At 31.0% G+C, this 26,289-nt stretch overlaps 3 protein-coding genes across 3 annotated transcripts; 1 reads left to right on the forward strand and 2 right to left on the reverse strand.

The window, feature by feature from the left end:
- Positions 1-1,185: 1,185 nt before the first annotated feature.
- LOC141703151 (uncharacterized) lies at positions 1,186-3,203 on the reverse strand. Its single transcript, XM_074506746.1, has 6 exons — positions 2,885-3,203; positions 2,685-2,803; positions 2,427-2,606; positions 2,081-2,325; positions 1,663-1,997; positions 1,186-1,439 (listed from the first exon to the last, which is right to left on the reverse strand). The coding sequence occupies exons 1-6, from the start codon at positions 3,201-3,203 to the stop codon at positions 1,186-1,188; spliced, it is 1,452 nt and encodes a 483-aa protein (XP_074362847.1).
- Positions 3,204-6,196: 2,993 nt separating this feature from the next.
- LOC141703152 (uncharacterized) lies at positions 6,197-6,568 on the reverse strand. Its single transcript, XM_074506747.1, has one exon. The coding sequence runs from the start codon at positions 6,566-6,568 to the stop codon at positions 6,197-6,199; it is 372 nt and encodes a 123-aa protein (XP_074362848.1).
- A 5,012-nt stretch (positions 6,569-11,580) lies between these two features.
- LOC141703153 (putative F-box protein PP2-B12) lies at positions 11,581-15,229 on the forward strand. Its single transcript, XM_074506748.1, has 3 exons — positions 11,581-11,828; positions 12,883-12,987; positions 14,785-15,229. The coding sequence occupies exons 1-3, from the start codon at positions 11,581-11,583 to the stop codon at positions 15,227-15,229; spliced, it is 798 nt and encodes a 265-aa protein (XP_074362849.1).
- The last annotated feature ends 11,060 nt before the right edge of the window (positions 15,230-26,289 follow it).

Genomic DNA, 26,289 nt, shown 5'->3' on the forward strand with positions numbered 1-26,289 from the left:
AATGATATTAAATTTTTCTACTTCATAGTATTATTATGTTATACTCCCTCCGTCCCGGTGGGTTGTTTACATTGGGGGACGGGGGATCGATACGCATTTTAAGGCTACCGTAAAATATGGTTCCCTAAATAATTTTAAATATTTTTTTCTTTTAAATAAAAATATAATGTTTAAACTTTTATACAGAAAAAGAAAATTCTAAAAAAAAATTATAGAACTATATTTTATAGTAGCCTTAAAGTGCATGTCAAGCATGAGGCAAAAGTAAGTAAAGAATACAGGGGGACGGAGGGAGTAGTATTGTATATACTTATTTTTTTTAAAATATCTTATATTAAATTTAGGTAATTCTTATAGAATTTTGTAAAATTGATATTAAATTTTTTAATAAAATTATATTATTAACTACATCCTCATCTAAGTTATGTAAATCATAAAAAATATAATATATTAAATAAGCAAAGTTAAAAAGAATATAATAAATTTTATAATAAAATTGATATCCACCCAAATAAGGTAGAAGTGGAGGTGCCAAATAAGGTGGGGAGTTGAGATGAAACTGTTGATGAATGTGGTTCGGCAGAAATTTTTGAAATGACATGAATGTTTAAAACAAACAAGGAAAAATGACCATTGTTATAGGATTCTAGTACTTGCAATCAACCAAGGAATGTCTACAGCATGTGTGGATATCACAATTACTATTGATTTCAATTCTTTTTGTAAATTCATTAGCAATGTTAAAGTATTTTATACCTTAACAAACTCCCTCCTTCATGTAATTGCAGCAAGAATTTTTTATGAAAAGAGAGCAGGGCCCATCCTGCGCTTTTTACAAAAAAATTATCTCTATGGTTAGCTGATCGATCAGCAAAATGGAAAAAAAAACCATTCTCTAAACTTGTGAACAGGAAAACACAATTCCTATCAATAAGGACAATTGAATATAAACCAATCTCCAGTCATATATAAAAAACCACAATCACTAGTTTAATAAGTATACGATAGATAATAAAAACAACCTCCGATAAAGTTAATCTGTCCCTAATGAGCATTAGGACAAAATGACATTCTCTAGACAACCGATGCAAGTACAACACAAGAACACCATTTCAAAATATGATCTTCAAAGAATTTATAAACTCCAATCATTTGTAATTTTAATACATAACAAGAATTAACTACTCAGAGTGTTTTAGGTGCCTTCTTCTTTGGGGTGTACTTCTGCCTTACTCTCACTATCTTTCTTGGTGATGTCCTTCTTCCTTGCACCTCATGAACTGATATGTCAGTCTGAGTCACATTTCTAACTTCATGAGGAATAGGATTCTGTACAGGAGGAATATCAGTTTGTCCAGTTGTGGGTGCCTCTGGTGCCTTCTTCTTGGGGATGTACTTCTTCATTATCTTAACTGTCTTTTCACATCCATTTGTAATGTCTGAAGTCTAACACACACGGATAAACAGTCATTAGCACTACATGTGTGTGTTTACCAAATTATTGACAAAAAGGTTTGGTATTTACCTTTGCTGGACAGGTTCTTGTATTATGTCCATACTCAGTGCAATAGGTGCACTTAACAGTTGTATTTTGCCTTTTCAACCTAGTTGCATCAACACCAACCACATCATTTTTCTTGCTCCTTTTCTATTTAGGCCTACCTGTTTGAGGCTTGACCTCTGGTGGAAGAGGTTTAGGATATGGGGTCTCTGTCCATTTCTCTTCACCACAGATAGGCTCAACAATATATTTGTAGCATTCCAAGAAGAGGTCTTTAGTAAAACATTGATGAATAAATGGTTCATAACCTTTTTTACTCCATGCTATGCATGCACAAGCATGATAGCATGGGATACCTGATAATTCCCATTTCTTGCAAGCACATTTATGTGCCTCCAAGTCAACGACCATCTCATAACCTCCACCTGTCATGGTGACCAAGTATCTTGCACCACCACTCCATAAAACATGGCATCCTTTGCTTTGGTCAATTGCCCTACATATAAATAGTTATTTTGCATATATAAGTCACTTAAAAACACACACAGAGAACACTGTAATTAGGATAAAAGTACTTACTTATTCAGCCTCCTCATGGCATTAGGATATATGGGGTTCAGAGCATAGCTATTTTGCATTTTGTCCCTCCTTTGTTGTATCCTCCTCATCACATCTTTGTGAATTGCTTTCAACATTGATATTATAGGAAGATCCCTATACTTTGTGATGCTACTGTTGAAGACTTCACAGTGGGTGTTGACAAAAATGTCACTCTTGCATTGCTCTGAAAGCACTCCTACTCCATTGGCTTCTTGGTTTCTCAGCTAACCAGTTATAGCATTTTTTTGACAGCTGCCCATGTCAACAACATATCAGATGTGTTATAGATAAGGCAGATAGTAAAGACAATATAGATTATATATACCTTCTTTAGCTCCTCCATGTGTTTATTGAAAGTATAGTCAGTGGTGGCCCTAGCTGCCAACCACAACAACATTCTAACTCCAATTCCTTTATGGTCTTTCCACATATTTCTATAGAGATACATCACACAAAATCTGTGCTCAACATTGGGGAAAACAGCTTCAAGTGCATCAATCAGACCCTGCAAAAATAGTATTAGAAGGTGCACAATTAATGAGACTATGGTACTGTATAGTTGAGACAAGATTAAAGCAATTACCTTCTGCTTATCTGATATGAATGCCCATCTTCCATCATTTTCTATATTCAAATCTTCTTTAACATTCATCAAAAACCAGTTCCAACTGTCAGAATTTTCAGCTTCTACTATGGCCCAAGCTAGGGGGTACATGCCATCATTGGCATCTGTACCTATAGCAGCTAGTAATTGGCCCCCATATGGCCCTTACTAGTGACAACCATCCAAATCCAGGAGAGGCCTACATCCAGCCCTAAATCCCCTTTTTAATGGCCCAAGACAAATGTAAAATCTCTTAAATCTCTTTCTACTATCACTCACCTCATGTTCTTCAGTCATCAATTTGATAGTGCTATCAGGCATGACTTTCAGCAGCTCATTACCATACTCCCATAACTTCCCATACTGATCAACATGGTTCCCATTAATTTTCTCTAATGCCTTCTTCTTTGCCCTGCCTATTGTAAAAATGGAAACATGAAAGTTCCAATCATTTACCACCTTCTGTAGGAATGAGGCTAAGGGCCATGTGGGATTCATTCTGATATCATCCTTATAATAGTTAGCTATCCATCTTGAATTTATCTGTTTCTGGTGAAAAGTCTGTGTGCATGTGTGTTTAGGATTATACACCTTGATCTAGTAGGTGTCTGTCCTCTATGGCTTTGAGGCATATATCTTCCACTCACATTTCCCTTCACAAATAAACCTCACCCTACTTCCATAGTTCCTGCACTACTTAATAGGTCTCCTCTCCAGTATAGCTTATTTTTTAACTGCATCTCTAAACATTTTTGATGTTGCAAATAGCATACCAATCTAAAATTTGGGTTCCTTCATGTCTGTCTTAGGGTTGAATACTGGATAAGGAATCTCATCCTCATCAGTGCTATTAGAGGCCATCCTCTCTTCTTTACTATCTATGAAATGACTAGAAGCATCAGATGCATACCCTTCTTCATCTTCACTAACACTATCTGCTTCCTTCTCCATCTGCACATTGGCCTTGCCTTCTTCATCAGTTTTTTTGACCTTGCCATCTTTCTCAGCTGTATTGACTGTTGTTTTGTCCTTACCTTTTTTCTTAGCTTTTTGCTTGCTCTTCTTCTGTCTTTCACTCTTGTGGTTGCATACTTCCTCATCAGTGCTGTCTAAATTTGAGGAATCAGAATGAAAACTGCAGTCACTTAGCTCATCTGGGATGTACTTCTCATCACTGTCCCCATCACTCTGTAAATCACCTTCATCATCAACCATTTCCTCAACATCACCCATTTGTTCTACATTTTCCTCAACATTATTCATAGGTTCAACATACTGAATGTTCATATCCTGTGAAGGTTGAAAGTCTTGGGTAGGTACACCATCAATATCAACAACACTCAGAGGTATCATGGTCTCTGAATAAACATATATCATTCTATCAGCAGGCATTATTTTACACATCTCAACAATATCACTATCACTTTGTAAAGGCCATAAACCCCTAGAAATATCTGTCTTTGGTAACTTATATAACAAGGTGTGTGCTCCTAATACACCACAATCCCTTAACATATTTCCTAACTCTATAAGGCTCATAGTGTCACTATCACACATGTCAACAAAATCAATTTCTCCACCTACATATCTCACAGGGTTCTCTTCAAACTTTCCACCATAGTGTAGTTTAATACTAAATAGTCCTGGATACTCTGCAAAGAAAATGAAGAAATAATTGCATACAAATTCATACTCTATACACTTAAAATAGTGCAAACCCTAATAGTACAGAACAAAACCTAAAATACAAAAAAACAATTATTTTTGACTATTTGTACACTCCTGATGAAACACAAGGGACCACCATAAACATATTTTTATCACTTTTTAGTATAAAAACGAAAAGGACCACATGAATACAGCTCGAAGAACATGCAACACTTTAAACAGATAAAAAGATTCAAAACTAAACTATAAATTCATATTCTAACAAAATAAAACCCTAATCGAACATATATGTACAAGAATACAAAAAGCCCCTTTTCAATTAGAACCCTAGTTCTCAATTAGAACACTAACCTCCGTAATCAGGACCTTCATGAGGCTGGTAAGCATCTTTGTCATTCCTATCTCTGATGAACCACGCCATTGTAGCAGCAACAACGATCTTCTAGCGGGAAAAAGAGTTTTGCTTTCTTCTCTAAAAGGCGGGAGACATAGATGGAAACTTCTTTCTTTCAATAAAGTGGCAGAAGAATATGATTGTCGCGTTGTAATAAGGATATGACAATCATACCCCTGCAAAAAGAGACGGAGTTAGTAGAAGTTAACGGAATCACGCAAACTGTAAAAATTTTATTACTGCGGTATTTCAAGTGAGAGATAGTGAAAGTTAGTATTGCAAGTGATCTGACACCCAAAATATAAGTACATAAAGTGCACTTTCATCCTGAGTATGGACATAATACAAGAACCTGTCCAGCAAAGGTAAATACCAAACCTTTTTGTCAATAATTTGGTAAACACACACATGTAGTGCTAATGACTGTTTATCCATGTGTGTTAGGCTTCAGACATTGCAAATGGATGTGAAAAGACAGTTAAGATAAGGAAGAAGTACATCCCCAAGAAGAAGGCACCAGAGGCACCCACAACTGGACAAACTGATATTTCTCCTGTATAGAATCCTATTCCTCATGAAGCTAGAAATGTGACTCAGACTGACATATCAGTTCATGAGGTGCAAGGAAGAACGACATCACCAAGAAAGATAGTGAGAGTAAGGCAGAAATACACCCCAAAGAAGAAGGCACTTGAAACACAAACAAATGTTCCTCCTGTGCAAGATCCAATTCTTGACAAATCAATTCCAGAAGTTGGTGGTGGATCCTGTGAAGGTACCCAAGGTGGTGTATTCAAGACAAAGAAATGTCAATAAAAGTCAACAAACACTCATCTTGGAATTCAGCCCAAGACAGTGAGTACCAGGAACAATGTCACAACCACTACCTATGAAAATATTCAGGCCAGGAGAAGAGAAATGCAGTCCAAACTTAAGGACAACCCAGTTTGGAAGATTTAGATTTTTCATGACTTCTTTACTATGAAAGTTTGTCTGTGGTTTTTTTTATATTCTTGGACTATTTATGCCTTACTTTTGGATGTAATCTGATGACTATTTATGCCTTACTTTTGGATGTAATTGGTATGTGTTAAGACAGTTGACATTACATCATATAATGACACAAGACAATGATTATGTCAAGGCACTTGATTACTTATGCATTTCATTTTGTATACCATTACTGTAGTGACTTCTTATTGCTCATACTGGTATATGGCTAGTGAAATGAAATGAACAATACACAAGATTTTTTAGGAAACACAACCACCCCTACATTCTTTCACTTAGATTTGTTTACAATAACAATGATCATAGTACAAAATAAACTGATTGCATAGAAAATAAAACTAAAACACTTAAGCAAACTAAACATTAGTCTACCCCTCTACTCGTCGATTGAGTCGTAACCTTCCTCGTCCACACTGAATTATCCCAATGACTGCAGCACCATGTTCATCATGAGAGAGAAAAGGACAAACATTGCAATGACTATAAATTCTTCTTTCCTCTTCAGCTTATCCAACTGAGCTTGGTGCCTTGCAACCATTCGATCTATCCTCCGCCTGAGCTTGTCGATCGCATCAATATTTCTTTGTTGTAGCTCTTCAATCACCTCTACAGCTCGAGCACTAAGTGGTCGGTCGATCCACTTGTGATACCCGCAATTATCATCTCCACATTCTCCGAACCTCCTGCCTGCATTTACTCCAAACCAACGAGTCTTCATAACACTCATTCGGTAACAATCACACATGACATCGAGCAAGTCTTCACCAGCAGCAACATTGGAGGAGGCCATTGTGACTTTCTAATTAGGGTTTAGAATTCGATATATACATGTAATTGGGGTAAAAAGCGTGTATATATAACTGATGTAGCCGTTGTAATAAGGATATGACAATCATACCCCTGCAAAAAGAGACGGAGTTAGTGGAAGTTAACGGAATCACGCAAACTGTAAAAATTTTATTACTGCGGTGTTTCAAGTGAGAGATAGTGAAAGTTAGTATTGCAAGTGGTCTGACACCCAAAATATAAGTACATAAAGTGCACTTTACTCCCATACTCAGTGCAATAGGTGCACTTAACAGTTGTATGTTGCATTTTCAACCTAGTTGCATCAACACCAACCACATCATTTTTCTTGCTCCTTTTATTTTTAGGCCTACCTGTTTGAGGCTTGACCTATGGTGGAAGAGGTTTAGGATATGGGGTCTCCGTCCATTCCTCTTCACCACAGATAGGCTCAACAATATATTTGTAGCATTCCAAGAAAAGGTCTTTAGTAAAATATTGATGAATAAATGTTTCATAACCTTTTTTACTCCATGTTATGCATGCACAAGCATGATAACATGGGATACCTGATAATTCCCATTTCTTGCAAGCACATTTATGTGCCTCTAAGTCAACCACCATCTCATAACCTCCAGCTGTCATGGTGGCCAAGTATCTTGCACCACCACTCCATAAAATATGGCATCCTTTGCTTTGGTCAATTGCCCTACATACAAATAGTTTGTTAGGTCACACACACTGTAGAGGGGGTGAATACAGTGTATAAATACAATCAAATCGAACTTTTAATATTTCAAGTAACAGAAAACAAACTTTATTGAAACAATAAACTCTGCTACAATATGGAACTGTTACCTCTCAGTGATGAATAATTATCACGAGAGCTGCTAGGGTTACAATGAATAATCTTCTCGAATATGATAACACTTTTTGTGTAAACCCTATGTCTATGTTTATATACTACACAGTTACAAGATAATCGCTAATTGATATGGAATATAATTCTGCTTCTTAAAATATATCAATCAGATATCTTTTCTTCCAAGTATTTTATTCTTCATAGAACTCCTTCTTCATGCATATCTCTTCTTATGTTTATCTTGATCTTCTTACCTTTAATCAGCTACTATCCTTATCTGAACATACTTCAGCACTTAAGTTCTGATATCCATCTTCTGATGATTATCTCCTAATAATATAAGTACTGATATCCTTAAGTCCTGACTTCAAGTAAGTACTGACTTATCATGTTTAAGTAAGATCTGAAAACTAAACATAAATCATATTAGCCATGACATTATCAAATATATCTAACAATCTCCCCCAACTTGTAAATTAGCAAAATATACAAGTTTAACAGATATTTGATGATATAAAAAACATTAAGTACAAATGCATGAGAATTAGACTAGATAACTACAACTTACAGTCCTTAAAGATTTACCAATATTTAACTTCTGATAAAAACTTCAGTCTGTACAAATATCAGAATTTAAGCAGTTGTAGATCTTGACTTGGCTTCATCTTCTGATCTCTCTGATGTCAGGAGTAGATCTGAGATAGTTCTTCAACAAACATCTCTCAGCATATCTAAGTTCATCAATCATTCTCCTTTTAGCATCTTTAAGCTCTGCATTATCTTCACCAATTTGAAAGATTGCAGCCCTGAGATCATTAATCTTTTCTTTTCTTATATCCTGATCTAGTCTGATCAAATAAGATTTATCAGACTCAAGATTGAATTCCACAGCCCTGTAACCCAGAAAGGTAGTTATAATTTGAGCAATCTTGGGTTTCATTTCAACTATATCACCCTTGTGATCTCTGTACTTTGGAACATATGTGTTATCAGACTTAACAGAATAAAGTCTTTTCTGTCTCAGAATCTGATCCTTCAAATAGTTTGCAGCACTTCCTGTCAATCTGTCATCCACTTGAAGTAAGAATAGTACATGCTCCAATTCTTCAAAATACTTCAAAGGAATGGCATTTTGCCTTATATGATAAACCCTACCATCTGTCATGAAGTACAACAAGATGTGTTCTTTCAAGTAGGTATGGTAAACCATTTGTACAGATTCCAGTTGATTCAATCTCTCAGGAGTTGCTCCAATACCTGGTTTACTCAAGGAAGTTGGATCATTGGTAGTGTTCTGTATTCTTCTTTCATCAGCACTTCCCAATCCAGTTTTATCTCTTGCTTCCTTTCCTGTAACTACTCTTGCTTCAAAATCACTTGCAGCAGTCTTCAAAGGTTGAGTCTGTTTTGCTTTAGTGAATCCTGGTAGGAATGTCTTTGGTCTGTCTTCTGATATCAAGTTAACTTGAGCCATGTCAGAGGTTGTTTTATGCCTATAATTCTAGTTGACATAAATTGGGAAAGATTGTTAGGAATATGTTATAGGCTTGATGATAACTCACCAAAACACCTCAGTAGATTTAATTAAGTGATTTTGTAACTATCAACGAATAACCATACTTGTTCATCCGTTGATAGAGTACCTTATATTTCAATAAGTTTTTGTAGTACATTTCTGTATACTGTATTAACTTAGAAGTTTAGAAGTTGTGGAATATTCTAAGTCATGTTGACTACTAGAATGATATGCAAAATAGGTCGACTAATTGTAAATATTAAATACCTTGTAATTTTGCATAAGTGAAACTGTATCTACTGCTAAGAAGATACTTTCGACGGATAAACTACAAAGTTTCAGCGGATGACTCAAGACACTTTCAACGGATTGTCCATTAGAGACTCAACGGATAACTCACGTGGACTATCGACGGATAACAGTGAAGTCTCGACGGATAACCAATTCAAATAACAGTTGAAAGTGATTTGACAGTCACATGTGTTGATTGTATAAAAAAGGAATATGGCATCCGATATGCAGGTTTGAGAGAACAAATAAGCATTTCCATTTCCATGCTTACTTGAAGAAATACAAAGATGCTGGATAGAGAAATGAAGGAACATGTGAATAGACTTAGATATTTGTTTTATCTGTTTGTATTTTTCATGTGTAACTTGGTAATATATATAAACCAAGAGAAGCAAGTAGAATAATTATCGATTGAACTGAGAAATAGAAAAAGCAACATATGTTATGAATTTCTCTGTTCTCTTGTAAACACTTATAAGCAGCTGTGTGCATTCTTGCATCACAGAGTTCTCATTCAAATATATATCTCTGGTGGAAAGATCAATCCACCAGAAAGTTTTTAAACCATTGGTTTACTTTGTGTCTTGAATACTTAAATCTTTTATTCCGCCATTTTGCTTATTCAAACACAATTATAGTTTGCAAAAAGATTTTTATTATTTCAAAAAGTAACCAGAATTATATTAAACCCTCTTTTATAATTCTATTATTAGATTGTTAGGGTATAACAATAAATACACTTGGATATACTTATTTTTAAGGTTGATCCACTAAGTATATATCATACCATCTGAGAAAATACAACTTGCATTCATTAAACATTCTTTATTTTCTCTAGTTTATTCACTTATATTTATATACATAGAGTTCATAGTTTCACTGGTAATTTCTATTAAAACTTGTATCGTTCAACGTGTAAACATTTATTGTTGAGTAGTTAAGCTTGGATAATAAGGGTTCAGGGAGTTGGATTGCCAGAGAAGGCTATATAGGTTTGGTATAGGGCTTAAAGGGCAATTTACTCAAAGAAATAGATCAGGAACAAGGATAAATGGAGATATATTATTGAATCTTATAATTGTATCATTTAGGTGATTAATAATATATTCTTTTACCAAGTTGGTAAGACCTAGACTATCAGGAAACACCGATAACAAAAAATGGATATTTTCAAAGTAAAAAAAGTTTAAATTTAGGATTTATATGTAGAAATTATATTTATAAAGTAAAGAGTTCATGGTGTAGGTATTAAAATATGAATAGCGCGGTCACATTTTTAATATCTTTCAATTTTAATATTGTAGTATTGATATGTGATAATATTATTAAATTTTAAAATAAATATATGAGAATAATTATATTCAATATGAACAATATTCTAGAACTTAATATTTTATATATCCAAATTTGAATCCGTCAAAAATATAATATAAAAAATATTTATATCATTAATGTTAATAAAACACAATTATTATATTATATTTAATTATTTTTTATAATCTTTTATTTGTAAAATAATTATTATATAAATAATAATATTATGGTATAATCACGATGCACATATTATAAGCCAGCATTTTGTTAAACTGATACCAAAAGGTAAATTGTTAGACGTGACCTCAGACCACAGACATGAATAAAAGAGTGACACCTTGGGTTCTATGGGCTAAATTCAAATTTATTTTTCTATTTTCAATTTTATTTACTTAGCTCGAATTCAAATTAAACTGAATTTAATTTCACAAAATTTAAGTGAAAATAGAAAAATAACTCTTCACCTTTTTTTTTTACTTTCTTAAGGCAAGATCCAGCAAACCAAAATTTAAGTGAATTTAATAATATTTTAATATTAAGAAAGAACAAAAGATTAAGAAATTAAAAATCTGGAAGGAAAAAAAACTCAAACACCAAACTATGTACTGTCATAGTTTCACACCAAAGTTAGACAGAAAGCTGATTGTTTAATTGAATTAAAAGAATTAGTAGTAAATGTAAATAGACTTGTGAGACATGCATAATTTGAAAATTAGATAACTGCTAAGAATACACATTGGGTATTAAAATAATTTGTGAACATTTTATTTTCAAATGAGCCTATATAATGATTTTCAAAATTTTGGATCTTAAAAAATATGGGCCATGAGCAGTCACTCGTATGGGCCTTGAGGAGGTCGTCAGTGATCACACCTAACTTAGATATCAGCCCGTTTAGCTTAAATCTAGAAGCATTCAGACCTTTTTAGTAGATAGCGTTAAAAATAAGGGAGAATACAAAATAAATTATTTCATTACAATTAACTTTGGGACAAATTTGGGGATGGAAATGATGAATCAAAAGAGAACTAAGATGGAGCACCTTAAGGAGAATTGCCTATCATTAATATTATCATTCACATCACCCAGGGATACATGTAGAGTTTCAGATGTTTCAACAGAATTCAGGTCGGCCGGTGATTCGGATGAGTTATGGAACACATTTTTACCACCTGATATTAATCAAATTCTTAGGAGATCAATCTCCACCTTGACTTACACCTCTAAAAAACAACTTTATTTTCTTCTCTGTGACTTATCCTACTGGACGATGGCAATGTGGTAATTTTCTCAATTATTTCTTGATTTTATTATTTGTTTACAAACTTTATTTCACTGTATTATTTTTAATATTTAATATTTAATATTTTGATATTTTTTGATATTTTTATATCCTTTTCTATAATTTTTATTTCAATAAAGATAGTTTTTAAAAATATTAGATCCAATATTTTTTTAGTAAATATAAGTTTTAATTAAAATAGTTATATGTGTTTATGTTATATGTATGTAAAATAATTATTCTTATTAAATATAATTTCAGTAATATTTCATTAATGTAAATTTTTGTAATAAGGTTTTTAAAAATAAAATTGGTACTAAATTTTTAAAGATGAGATTTAAAGATGTATTGATGTTAGAATAGATTATATATAAAACCTAAATATGTGTTGAATTAATATCAAGATATTTATACGTATTTTAATGAAAAATGCTTATAAAATAATTGTTCCTGTTGAAAATAAGTTTTAAATATAAGATATTATTTTTTTTAATATTTATTTGTGATTCCATTACTTGTATTTAAGTGTGTATTCAAATATCAAAGAGGGAAAATAATATATAGAAACAAACTAAGGAAATGCAGGATTACTTTTTTTTAGAGACCAAAGTTTACAATGTGTTTTACTCCATATATATAAATTTACTCAGTACCATTTTTGCATTTTAAATATTATAGATGTACCCTTATGTTCAAAGACTAATTTATGTAGGGACATAAAGATTTAAATATTTCTTTATTTGTAATTTATGGTCTAAATTGACATATTTTTTTTCAAATTTCTCCACTAAAAAAATTAGTTGTAAGATGATATTATCTATAACTATATGATTATTTGTAACTATATGAGTGGGAGTAAAGATTAAATAGTTGGCAACCATAATTTTATAGTTTATTCAAAAAAAATTATAAGTAGGTAATAGAAATTAGAACCATATTTTTGGATAACTCTTGTATTTGTATTATCATGGAAGAGAATGGTCCATAAACTTTTAGTTAGATTGCCTCATTGATCAGAACTCACCAACTTGATCTCATTTTTGTTCTAACAAGTTTTTGGATTGATAAAAGAAATGGAAAGAAATGTTTAATGGTAGCTGCTAGGCAACTTGCAATTGTTCCCCGGTGGTGGAGCTGGTTATATGATAGTAACTCAAGGTATCTTAATAATTTTTTTTGTATTATTTACATACATGCAAATGTACATTTTGCTAAATTGCTAAATACTAACCTGGTTCTAGCTACAAATACTTGTGCATCTCTCTATATAATCACAGTAACTTTGTAATAAGTATTTTCTTTCTAGTATGATAAACTAATAAGTGTGGGAAGTATGGTCGATGGTTGTGGTTAGAGGATTCACTCTAGTAGAAACTGTTAGCTTGTGTGTTAAATTGTACAAGGCAACACTATTTTTCATGCATACCTCAATTGAAAAGAAGCATTTAGGCTGGTCTTTTTAGTTGTTAGGGTGATAAGACAAATTAAGAGGTTGTTTAGAGTTCCCACCCATCTAAGAATACCATTTTCTTTTAAATTATGCATTTATTATAATTCTGCTTAATATTTTGATAAAATATATTATGAGGTAATACTTTTTTCTGAAAATAAGTAGCAAAACAATATTATGAAGGGTATTTTTTCAAGATTTTCACTTTTTATCTACTAATAATAACATTTTAATAACAAAAATTTGAGCTTTTGAGACAAAACCTTTTTGTTGAAATTTACAATCCCTTTAGATATTGGCTTTTTGGTTAAATTTTTTTACAGTAAATAGTAAAACGGTACTGCTAATAAAGATAAATACAGCATTATGCATATTTATTTCCTGAATAAATACAAATAATAAGTCTATATTACATGTAGCCTAATCTATTACCATAAATTATTTCAACAACTTCAACTCACCATCACACCCAACCAACTAACAATTTAAAGATAAATCTAAACAATTTTAACTATTCTCGGTCTTCATTTGTGAATGCAGGTCACGTAACATAACATTATCTTATAAAAGATGTAAATCTCTTTAGGCAATTACCGTTAAAAATTATAGCATTGATAAAAAAAAGTGTTGTTCACAAAATTAAATCTTTAATAATATTTTTAATATGCACATATTTGATGTTTAATGTTTGGTATTATTTTTGATATACACATATTTTGATGTAATTATGGAAAAATAATGTTTTAGTTGAGATTTAATAGTAAAATTAGAACTCCAAGATTCTATTTTTCAAAAGCATATTTCGTACAACATTTTTTGGTCAAAAACACTTTTCTAAAGATCAGATTTTAAAATTTTATCAAATAAGATTTCAGCTAATTTTGAGAAAAAACTCTAATTATGTGTGTAACAACTCCAAATTTGGGGTGTAATCGAGCCGAGCCGAGTCGAACACTCCTAGACTCGGCTTGAACTCGATTAAAATAGTTCAGACTCGAGCTTCCAGATCGACTGAGCTTTTAATTTAAAGTTCGAAACTTGACTCGTAAAAAATTTGGTAGGCTCGAGTTCGGCTCGAAAACTCGAATTTACTTCACTAAATATTAACAAAAACTTGAAATATAATCCGTTCGGCTCGAGTTCGATTCGATAACAAATAAATAATATATAAAAATATAAAATATTGATATAAATATATATATATATATATAATAAAAAAACTAAAAATAATAGAGACTCGATAAGACTCGCTAACCTTACTGAGTAATCGGAAGCTCGAACTCGGCTCAGTTACAAATTCAAAAAAATGGAGCTGGAGCTCGAGCTCGGCTTGATTAATTCTGATCCGAATTGGAATTTTTTACGAGCCGAGTTCGAGTAACTCACGAACATTTTGACTAATTTACACGTACTCCGAACACATGGTAAGTGATGAATATGATTAAAGACATCCTATCATCGCATGTATCATGCATTCATGCCTCAATGTATTATCATGTGAACAGATTTTCAGAGGAGGTTGCTGTACTTGACAAAGGGCGGTGTCTTGATATTCGTGGCAAAATGAAAATTGGAATGTTGTCTCCTCACACCACTTATGAAACATATCTTGTCTTTAAAATATATGAGGATGCCTGCGGACTTGATTCAGCAAACACATCCATTAGATTTGTTAATGAAAGAGAGGAGGTGCCTGATGATGAAGCTAGCACAGTTTATCCTGATCCAAGAACATCTGCACACAACATTGAGCAACGAAATGGAGTGCTTAGTCGGTGGAGGAAGGACGAATGGATGGAGATTAAGACTGGAGAGTTTGAGACTGGTGCAAGAGATGATGATGATGAGGTGGAGACCCGGTTTATGTCAACTGATACAAATATACTCAAGACTGGCCTTATCGTACAAGGTATCGAGTTTAGGCCTAAACAACCCATGGCCGTTGTTTAATGAATTTATCTGTTGGCATGCTTTATTTTGTCTTTAAAAACTTTTCTCATGTAATATGAATTATCTGTTATTTGAAAGATGTTGATGAATTATGCTTTATGTAAAATTTAAGGGTTTTAAGACATGGTTGTTTGTATTATGGTGTGTCCAATTTTAAGGTCCACTCATAACTGAATATAATTTTCTTTATCTAAGCTATCTTCAATCATAAATTTATTTTATAATACCTCATTCGTAATATTTTACCTTTTTAACTTTAAATCACTATTTTGTTTTCAATCACGACTTCAAATTTACTACAAACGTTATTATATGTTTAATTACATATAGTGGACTCAATTTCTCCATACACATCATGAGATATGTGTTATTTTATTATTTAATATTGTAGCCTTCTCTAATATTCAGTATAAAGATGGCTGCTTTATCTCTACGATATTACTTCATATTTGAAGTGAAACTGTTCATTATTCTAAATATAAAGTTAGAGAAGGCAGTCATTGAAGATGATTTTTTAAAATTTTAATTTCAAATATAAAGAAATTGGTGCTTATAAAGTTACTATTGGAGATTGCCTTACTGGATGACATAGGCTGAATCTCCTCGGGATGAGTAAAATTTAATATACATAACTTGGGAAAAAAAAGCTCTGGAGGAAAATATCTCTTTAAGCTACTCTTTTGAGGTGCTTTAAGTTACTAGTGATCGAATTATCGAGTAATTCAGTTAAATATAATTATTACATGGAAATTGAAGTAATTAAATTTCACTAGGGACTCGGGAGAGTGGCCTGCTAAAAATTAGTGATTGATCGGTTCGGCCAAGCACTTATAGTCTATGTACTCATTGTTAGATAATGAATAACACACAGAGGGGGGTGAATGTGTTTTAGTATTTTTATACTTTTCTTGAAGTTTTTATGGTTGGAACAAAGTAAATTAAATCTTACAGTGAGATGTGTTAATACCGAAATTAAACAAGCAATAACAGTGAACACAAATCTTTTAAAACTCACTTAATTTTATATTAAAATTAAGAATGTTTTGCTACAAAAATTCTAGGCTCTTTGTTGCTAATGAGCTTAGCTTCTTCCTTGAGAGAATGCAAGATTTTTATAATCTAAATTGTTACATCTAACAAAGGACCAGTGTTAACTTTATATGATAGTTAACTACTGGTTTACACAGTGTGTAATAAGAGATGCTATTCACTTTAGTAAACTGTCACTAATCATTCAATTTTAGGACAAGTATATCTTCTATTTCTGGCTTAGCATATCTTTGCATACCGTGTTAACTTTGATCTTCCGTTGTCAGTTAATCTTCACCCTTAATCTTGCATACTCTTCAAGCTGCTTTTTATAGACTTGTCAATCCAGTTGTTTGGATTGTTTGTTGATTATTAATCTTGGATATTGAATTGGTCTGCACTTTGTACTTTGAGTTTTACCTCGAGATCTCCAGTTTGGTATATAGAGAACTTGACATCTCGATAAGTATATTGGCTTATCGAGATCTCTCATTACTCTATAGTTTATTTGACTTATAGAGATCTCTGAGTTCTCTATAAGAGAATTTAGCTTGTCGAGATCTCTCCACTTCATGTCTTCACTTTGGCTTATAGACATCTCTGAGTTCTCTAGTGACTAATTGACTTATCGATATCTCAGAGTTTTTAATGATATTTGACTTGTCGATAACTTCAGAGTTCTTTAGTGATATTTGACTTGTCGATAACTCTGAGTTCTCTAGTGAAGAAATGACTTGTCGATATCTCCAATCTTTATATCTTCAATTTGGCTTGTCGATATCTGTAAGTTCTCTAGTAGCTTTCCTGAGTTCTCTATAAGTCATTCTGGAGTTCTCGAATGACTTCTCTATAACACTAAATCTGTGACTTGTAGAGAACTTGACTTAGAACATTTTTCTCAAAACAGATTTATTCAACTCCAAGATTCTTCATAATTCTTCTGAGGCATGATCTTCTTAATCTTCTTCCAGATAGAATTCTTAGGCTTGATACTGTTTAAAAAAAAGACTCCAGTCTGCTCTTTGACATTTTTACAGACTTTAAATGTTACAATACAAAATGCAAACTAAGATTACAATACAACTTACCTAGGGTTGTCAATTTGACTTAGTCTTGTTATTGTACAATCATGTCTTGCACAACAGTTGTGCTTGTTGCGAATAAGTTTTAAATAAGTAATGATAATTAAGTAAAATATAAGAGTAAAAAGGTAAAACTAATATATAGGTTTATATTAGTTTATTTCGCTGGAGACATTGTATCAAGTCGACCAATAAATTACCTTTAATTTGAATGTAATAAAGTAATACATTGAAAGAATAATTTAATAGAATAATGTTAGAGGCCCCAAATTAGTACCCAAAACGGATCTCAAATGCCACATGTTCTGGTCTAGTTAGTACGATGCAATTAATAATAATGGACCTCATGTATTCACATAATTCACATAAATTTAACCAATAAAATATTCTAAATTTCCAAGTCATCGATATCACATCATTTATGACAAATTTTAATACTTAAATTGATATGTATGATACTACTAAATTAAGTATGGGTGATTAAATAAGAACAAAACATAAGGTAACTAAAACAAAAAGGTAACTAAATATTTAGCGAAAAACGGTAACTAGATAAACCAACTAAATAATTAAAAATAAGTAACTGAATAAACACAACTAAATTAGAATGAAAATTAGATGTTCGGGGGAGTTCTAACCACGTGCCGCAAGTGAAAGATTGTGATAATGAAGATGAATTGTTGTTGCTGCTTGGCTGCTTGTGTTTGAGATCGGATGGTACGTGAGATTTTAATTCATGTTTTTTAATAATTCATATTTATATCAAAAAAGTAAATTTTATTTTAGAAAAATTAAATAAGGGTAATTCGATAAAATCAGCGTGTACCAAAAAATAGGTATCAACGACCAAATTTTGAATGTTTCATCTATTATAATATAGTATAGATAGATGGATAGATAGTATGAATTAGAATTTTAGTTTGTAGAAAAACTTGAATTTAACCTCAATTAAATAATATAGAGTTTGATATAAATTACAATTTAAATTGATAGATGAATGTTACTTCAATATCAGTTATGATTATAATTATAATTATAATTGACAGACTAATTAACTAACCAACAAAAAAGTATATAGTTCGATATGAATTAGAATTAAAATTGGAATTGACTAATTAAGTAAGGATAATTAGATAAATTAGCGTGTAACAAAAAAACAGGTACCATATACCCTTACTAAGATGAATATGATTTTTTCCTGCTACCTTGTTGTGTATTTGAATCTGGTGACAACATGTATGTGTATCGATTTTTGGTTTGTATTTTTTTAATATTTTATACCCGTGTAGGAACTATAAAAGATAATTTATAAAAATTATATGCAGGGGTAATTATGTAAATTTATCTTTTACCAAAGAATAGGTATCGTACCAAAATTTTTAATATTTGGTATTTTATATGACAGTAATAAATAGATAAGAGATAGATTGTGTTAGCGGAGAAGGTCGATTTCTACCTGTAATCACAGGACCCTGTTATTCAACCCATGTAAAATATATATGTTTTTATGTTTCTTTTCTTACACTTTTTAGGGGATTTTTGGTTCGGCTCATTCTGGTATCAGGTATGGGTTTCGTTCATTCCAAACCCATACCTGGTGTTTGGTTTACTGTTTTTGAAATCTGATACCCATTCCTTATACCCATCTGGAATCAGATTTGATACCTTAGTATGGAGGTGGGTTTGAAAAAGAGGTATAAGGTATCAAATTAAATTTTATTATTTTATTTTTATATTTAAAGTTAAATATAATCTTAAAATATATATTTTAAATATCATGTTGTTTAATCTTAAATAGGTTGTACTGATTTTTATTTAATACAAATTAGTAATATTTTATTTTATTTATTTTAAAGTTATAAATTAACATTGAAATTTTAAAATTTAATTTTGTTAATCACTTATATATAATTTTTTTTTGGTAAGTTGTATAACTAACTTAAATTTGACATATGTAACTTATAAAAATTGATTCAATCACTGAATAAAAAATATTTAAATTAAACAGATTTCATTCCAACACCGAACCAAACACATTATATGAGGAATGATTCATCAATCCCATACCAGTCTAACCCGATTCCTTATTCCAAACCCATACCGTTTTCTGAACCAAATGACCCCTTAAATTGGTTTCATAATTCACATCCACCCAATTATAAGAAAGTAAAATAAAAAATATGAAATGAAAGACCACGTCTTCCCATAGAAGAATAATTGTTATATTAGTATTATTATTATAAATTATGTAATAAGTAATGCAATATTATAAACAAATTTCTTTGCCCGTTGTCTACATATTATATAGATATATGAATAATGGCAAGCTTGAAATCAATCTTCGTATGGATAATCGTCGAAAACCATTATTAAAAAAATATAAATATATAATTTATTTTATTTTTCATCATATATAATAAATATTAATTACCAAGTTAAAAAAATGAAGTTATACAAGATTTTTATCTAAAAAAGTCATTGAAATTTAACTAAAAAATTTAAAGTGGTTCCATAGTAGAATCACAGTAGGATCACACTTATTCAAATTATTCCACTATCGAATCAAATTTAAAATAATTTTTTATTAAATTTTAATTGTTAAACTTTTTATTAAATTAAATATAATTATTATTCGAGATTAGCATCGACTATTTATATTTTTTGAAATAAAATTTTATAATTTATGAAGAGATTGTATAATAGAATCAATAATTATCCACCGTTCTTCGTATAAGAGGGTTTTCCACTAAGTAATGGCCTATGAATAATAGTTCTTATTTCTCTTTATAATATACATACTATTATTATTTTATTTATTTTTATCTTAGAGAATCTATAGCCGCTATCTTTCGGGTGCGCACCGGGTAAAATCCACGGGATCACGTAATAGCCTGTAATCCTGTGAACCAAGATAAATCACACTTAAGCGATAACATAAATCACATTTAAGCGACATGCTCTGGTTCAAGAGACATAATCATAAATTCTCCTCCCCTTGGATTCGAAACTGTGACCAACAAGATAATATCCTGTTTTTAATCAACTGACCCAACCCTCTTTACTATTACTTGGTGCCGCCGTCATTATTTGGGGATTCATAATCTCTTTTGAGTTACGTGAACGAGGACAATTAAGCCCCCGTTTGACAAAATTGGTAATATACATACACTATGGTAAAGAAGATCAATAAATAGAGAAGAGATAATCATATTTCAAAATCTGTTGAACCATAATCATCGGAGAAGTCACGTGATCGTTGCGCATAATTTACAGGCAATAGTTATGCATAATAATGTTTCAAAAACGGGAAATTTCAGGGTAAATGTAAGTTTCACGTGAATAAAACCATGGTCAAGGTACTGTCTCGTTATTATTAGATCAGATCATGTCTAGTTTATTATTGCTAAAATTTATGTTGGTTAAACTTTACTTATTTTATATAATATTATATATGATCAAATGCATGCTGTTAATGATAAATCCCGTGTGAATCAAACCACGTGCTAAGGTATTGTCTTGAAATTTTGACACACTATTTTATACACTATTTTATACACTATTGTGAACTAGGGCGAGGTCATCACGAAATAAAATATAAAATAACAATCATTTAACCTAAAACAATATTAAAATATTAAAAATTTATCCTACTCATCCTTCCCATTAATTCCTTCTAATCGGTAAGTTAATCCATCAGTTCCGACGGGTATCAATATTTTAAGTTGCTAAAATATGAGGCCTAGATTTTCATATTATAGAAACTAACCTTACAATCCATGCGATACACGTGTCTTCATTAATATTTTTATATTATTTAAAATTATAATAATTTTTTAGATCATTATCTTATTAATATATTTATAAATAATAATATAGATATTTATTGTTAGCGGGATTCGAACCTGAATATTGGATAGTGTATAAATAATAATATAAATATTTGATGCTGGTGGGATTTGAACCTGGAAGTTTTAGTGGTGTATAAATAATAATATAATATTTGTTGTTGGCGGGGGTTTGAACCTAGGAGCATGACTAGTGTATATTTTTTTAGTATTTGAATTTAACGGTCATGATCACTTGATTAAAAAGATCCAACGGTCATAAATGGGGATAACCAAAACAATCAAAAAAATGGGTTATACCAAATTATATGCCATTGCGGTTATTATTGTATACTAGCTTATGACCCGTGCGATGCACGGATTGCTTTTAACACTTGAATGATTTTTAATAATATAATTATATCTTAAAATTATTATATTTGATATATATATTCAATAGTGAAAATAAATTGAAGAAAATGATAAGTTCTAATAATAAATATTGTGTGATAATTTGAGACTTGACTGAAAATAAATAATATAATATTATTGTTATTCACGGGACTCAAGCCCTCAACCTATGGAAATTGTTAAAATAAAGAATATAAAAATTTAATATAATAAGTTGTTGACGGAGTTCGAACTTTGGATCCATGAGAGCAGTTTAAATATTATTTTATTATTGCATCCAACGATTCCCATCTATCTGACTTTAGATCTGATGGTTGTTATTTGTCATATCAAACGACTGTACTGAACAACTGATTACCAAATAGAGGATGTTTTGTGATAATTTGAGACTTGACTGAAAATAAATAATATAATATAATATAATATGTTGTTCACGGGATTCGAGCCCTGAACCTGTAGAAATTGTTAAAATAAAGAATATAAAAGCAAATTCGTTTGATCGATATAATGTCATCAGGCTAAAAAAACAATATAATAATACTACCGATCTAGCTAAAAATATTTTATCAAACCGGGCTACAACATAATGCGTTGGTCGATATAATATCATCAGAATAAAACAAATATGTTATCTATTCAATTTAAAATTAAATAATATTTAATCAGAGCTAAAATAAAATTAAAAATAAACTAATTGTAATTAGATGATTGATATAACGGGTCATAAGCTAAAACAAAATAATGTATATTATTAATTTACGCTAAAAATAAAATTAAAGGTAATTTTTATATTATTAATCCGTGTTAGAAAAATTAAAGTCTACCTAATTTGTTGTTAGATATAATATAGGCTTAGGATTGTGGGATAACTGCAATCCGACCCTAATAGTCGGAATATTAAAAATTTGATTACAAATATGTGTGTAAGATGTTTGGATTTATATAATTATGAGTTTTTTTTCAATTTCTATAATATCCAAAACTATTTTAATAAAATGAAAATAGAGATGATTCAGTATAATTGCGTCGGACTAAAATAAATCAATACATGCTATTCATCCGGGTTAAAATCTTTTTACAAACGATTCATGATAAATAAAAATTAATATAAGAAATAACTATACCAGCTAAAATAAATAATATGTATTTTTATCATTGAATTAAACTAAAATAAATTTGAATATAATTAATTGAATTTGTTCGGTATTAAAATAAAGATAATTTGTTTATTATTGATGTGAGTTAAAATTTATTTTTTAATTAAAACATAATTATCTTTAAGAATTTTAACAAACTAAATTTTTCAATAACTGATATTTCTTTCATTTTATTCACAAGGTACATAGCCCCATTCACACCTCTTTTATTTTAAGCATTAACAAGGTACATATAGACCAGATAACGGAACAAATATCCTTGTACTTTCGTGTTTTTGTGTACCAAATCTTAAACCCGAACCGACCCAGATTTACATTCGTATGCCAATTTGCTGACACTAACTCGAACTAATCTATTCGTGTTTACCCGTTTTAGTATACTAAAGTACACGGATTATATACGAAGAATATTAATTATTAAAAAATGTAATAAATAATTAAATTGTGAATTGCTCACTTATGTAGTCAATGAATAATAATATATATTTTAATATTTACAATTAAATATACGTTATTTATAATAGGTAAAATTCACATTAGGTATTTATTATATATATATATATTTATATTATATATTTTTTAAAATATAATTATTTATTTATTTTCGTGTACTTTCGTTCCGTGTCGTGTACCTATATTGGAAACTCAGACCCAATACTGATTATATTCGTGTTTTTTCGTGTCCATGTACTTTCGTGTTCGTATACTAATTTTTCAAACTCAAACACTACTTATTCGTGTCATTTCGTATCATATTCACATATTTGTATACCAGTATTGTCATATCTAGTAGGGCTGAGCAGAAAAACTGAAATGAAACCGAAACCGAACCGAAACCGATAAAAACCGACTAAAATTGAACCGATTAAAAATGAACCGAATTAAAACCGAGAAACCGAAAAACCGAACCGCTACAAATAGTCCGGTTCCGGTTTTGGAGTTAAACCGGACCGATAAAACCGAAACCGAACCGATTATTATAAATATTAATAAATAAACATATGTATTATATCAATAATAAATGCGAGATCATTTCATTGACTTGTGTGTAGTCCAAAAGTAAAAAATAAATGTAATTGGAGATAAATTGACATGGAATTAGTTCAAATTGATTGGCAATTGATACTGCAGCATAACATATTGATAAGGTGTTAACTATAACCAATAGTTCAATGTTAGTTGAAATTTAGTTTTAGGCTCTGAGTAATGACTAGTTAGTAGTGTCTTTGAAATGTCAATATTAACCAGAATGTGAGAATCAAGATATCATTATCTAAGATCCAAAAATGAGAGTCAAGATAATCGTGTAGCAGGTTTTGTATTAATTGAATGTTGTGTTTTACCAGCATTAGGCAGGGGTTTACAATCTGCTAATGGAAAATATGCGATGGATAATGAATTTAATCGCATGAAGTGAACTTTTTTTATTCAAGTCGTAACCGGTTTTAAAACCGAAACCGATAAATTAGAACCGAACCGGGACTTTTGAAACCGAACCGAAACCGGTGATTCGGTTGCGGTTTCCAATTTTTTAAAACCGATGATCTTCGGTTTCGGTTCCGATTTTATTAAAAGACCGAGCCGAACCGAACCGTGCTCTCCCCTGTTATCTAGGTACATAGCCCCTTCACAAGCTTCTGAACTTAACGGCAAGCTGAATTATTTTTTAAGCAAGAATTCGACGGAAGCTCAAGCTAAATTTCTTCATTCTTATTTGTTAAATTTAAATCTGAATAATAATTTCTGAACGATTATAATTTTGAACGGGTGATTAATCTGAATATTGAACTAGTAATATTGTTTGTTAAATTAATATAAAAAATTTCTGAATGATAAAATTAATACTTTTTTAATTTAATGATATTAAATTTTTCTACTTCATAGTATTATTATGTTATACTCCCTCCGTCCCGGTGGGTTGTTTACATTGGGGGACGGGGGATCGATACGCATTTTAAGGCTACCGTAAAATATGGTTCCCTAAATAATTTTAAATATTTTTTTCTTTTAAATAAAAATATATGTTTAAACTTTTATACAGAAAAAGAAAATTCTAAAAAAAAATTATAGAACTATATTTTATAGTAGCCTTAAAGTGCATGTCAAGCATGAGGCAAAAGTAAGTAAAGAATACAGGGGGACGGAGGGAGTAGTATTGGTATATACTTATTTTTTTTAAAATATCTTATATTAAATTTAGGTAATTCTTATAGAATTTTGTAAAATTGATATTAAATTTTTTTAATAAAATTATATTATTAACTACATCCTCATCTAAGTTATGTAAATCATAAAAATATAATATATTAAATAAGCAAAGTTAAAAGAATATAATAAATTTTATAATAAAATTGATATCCACCCAAATAAGGTAGAAGTGGAGGTGCCAAATAAGGTGGGGAGTTGAGATGAAACTGTTGAGGAATGTGGTTCGGCAGAAATTTTTGAAATGACATGAATGTTTAAAACAAACAAGGAAAAATGACCATTGTTATAGGATTCTAGTACTTGCAATCAACCAAGGAATGTCTTACAGCATGTGTGGATATCACAATTACTATTGATTTAATTCTTTTTTAAAATTCATTAGCAATGTTAAAGTATTTTATACCTTAACAAACTCCCTCCTTCATGTAATTGCAGCAAGAATTTTTTATGAAAAGAGAGCAGGGCCCATCCTGCGCTTTTTTACAAAAAAAATTATCTCTATGGTTAGCTGATCGATCAGCAAAATGGAAAAAAAAACCATTCTCTAAACTTGTGAACAGGAAAACACAATTCCTATCAATAAGGACAATTGAATATAAACCAATCTCCAGTCATATATAAAAAACCACAATCACTAGGTTTAATAAGTATACGATAGATAATAAAAACAACCTTCCGATAAAGTTAATCTGTCCCTAATGAGCATTTAGGGACAAAATGACATTCTCTAGACAACCGATGCAAGTACAACACAAGAACACCATTTCAAATATGATCTTCAAAGAATTTATAAACTCCAATCATTTGTAATTTAATACATAACAAGAATTAACTACTCAGATTGTTTCAGGTGCCTTCTTCTTTGGGGTGTACTTCTGCCTTACTCTCACTATCTTTCTTGGTTGATGTCCTTCTTCCTTGCACCTCATGAACTGATATGTCAGTTGAGTCACATTTTCTACTTCAATGAGGAATAGGATTCTGCACAGGAGGAATATCAGTTTGTCCAGTTGTGGGTGCCTCTGGTGCCTTCTTCTTGGGGATGTACTTCTTCATTATCCCCCTTAACTGTCTTTTCACATCCACTTTGTAATGTCTGAAGTCTAACCACACACGGATAAACAGTCATTAGCACTACATGTGTGTGTTTACCAAATTATTGACAAAAAGGTTTGGTATTTACCTTTGCTGGACAGGTTCTTGTATTATGTCCATACTCAGTGCAATAGGTGCACTTAACAGTTGTATTTTGCCTTTTCAACCTAGTTGCATCAACACCAACCACATCATTTTTCTTGCTCCTTTTCTTTTTAGGCCTACCTGTTTGAGGCTTGACCTCTGGTGGAAGA

The sequence above is a fragment of the Apium graveolens genome, unplaced genomic scaffold, assembly GCF_009905375.1.
Source record: "Apium graveolens cultivar Ventura unplaced genomic scaffold, ASM990537v1 ctg6275, whole genome shotgun sequence".
NCBI lineage: Eukaryota > Viridiplantae > Streptophyta > Magnoliopsida > Apiales > Apiaceae > Apium > Apium graveolens.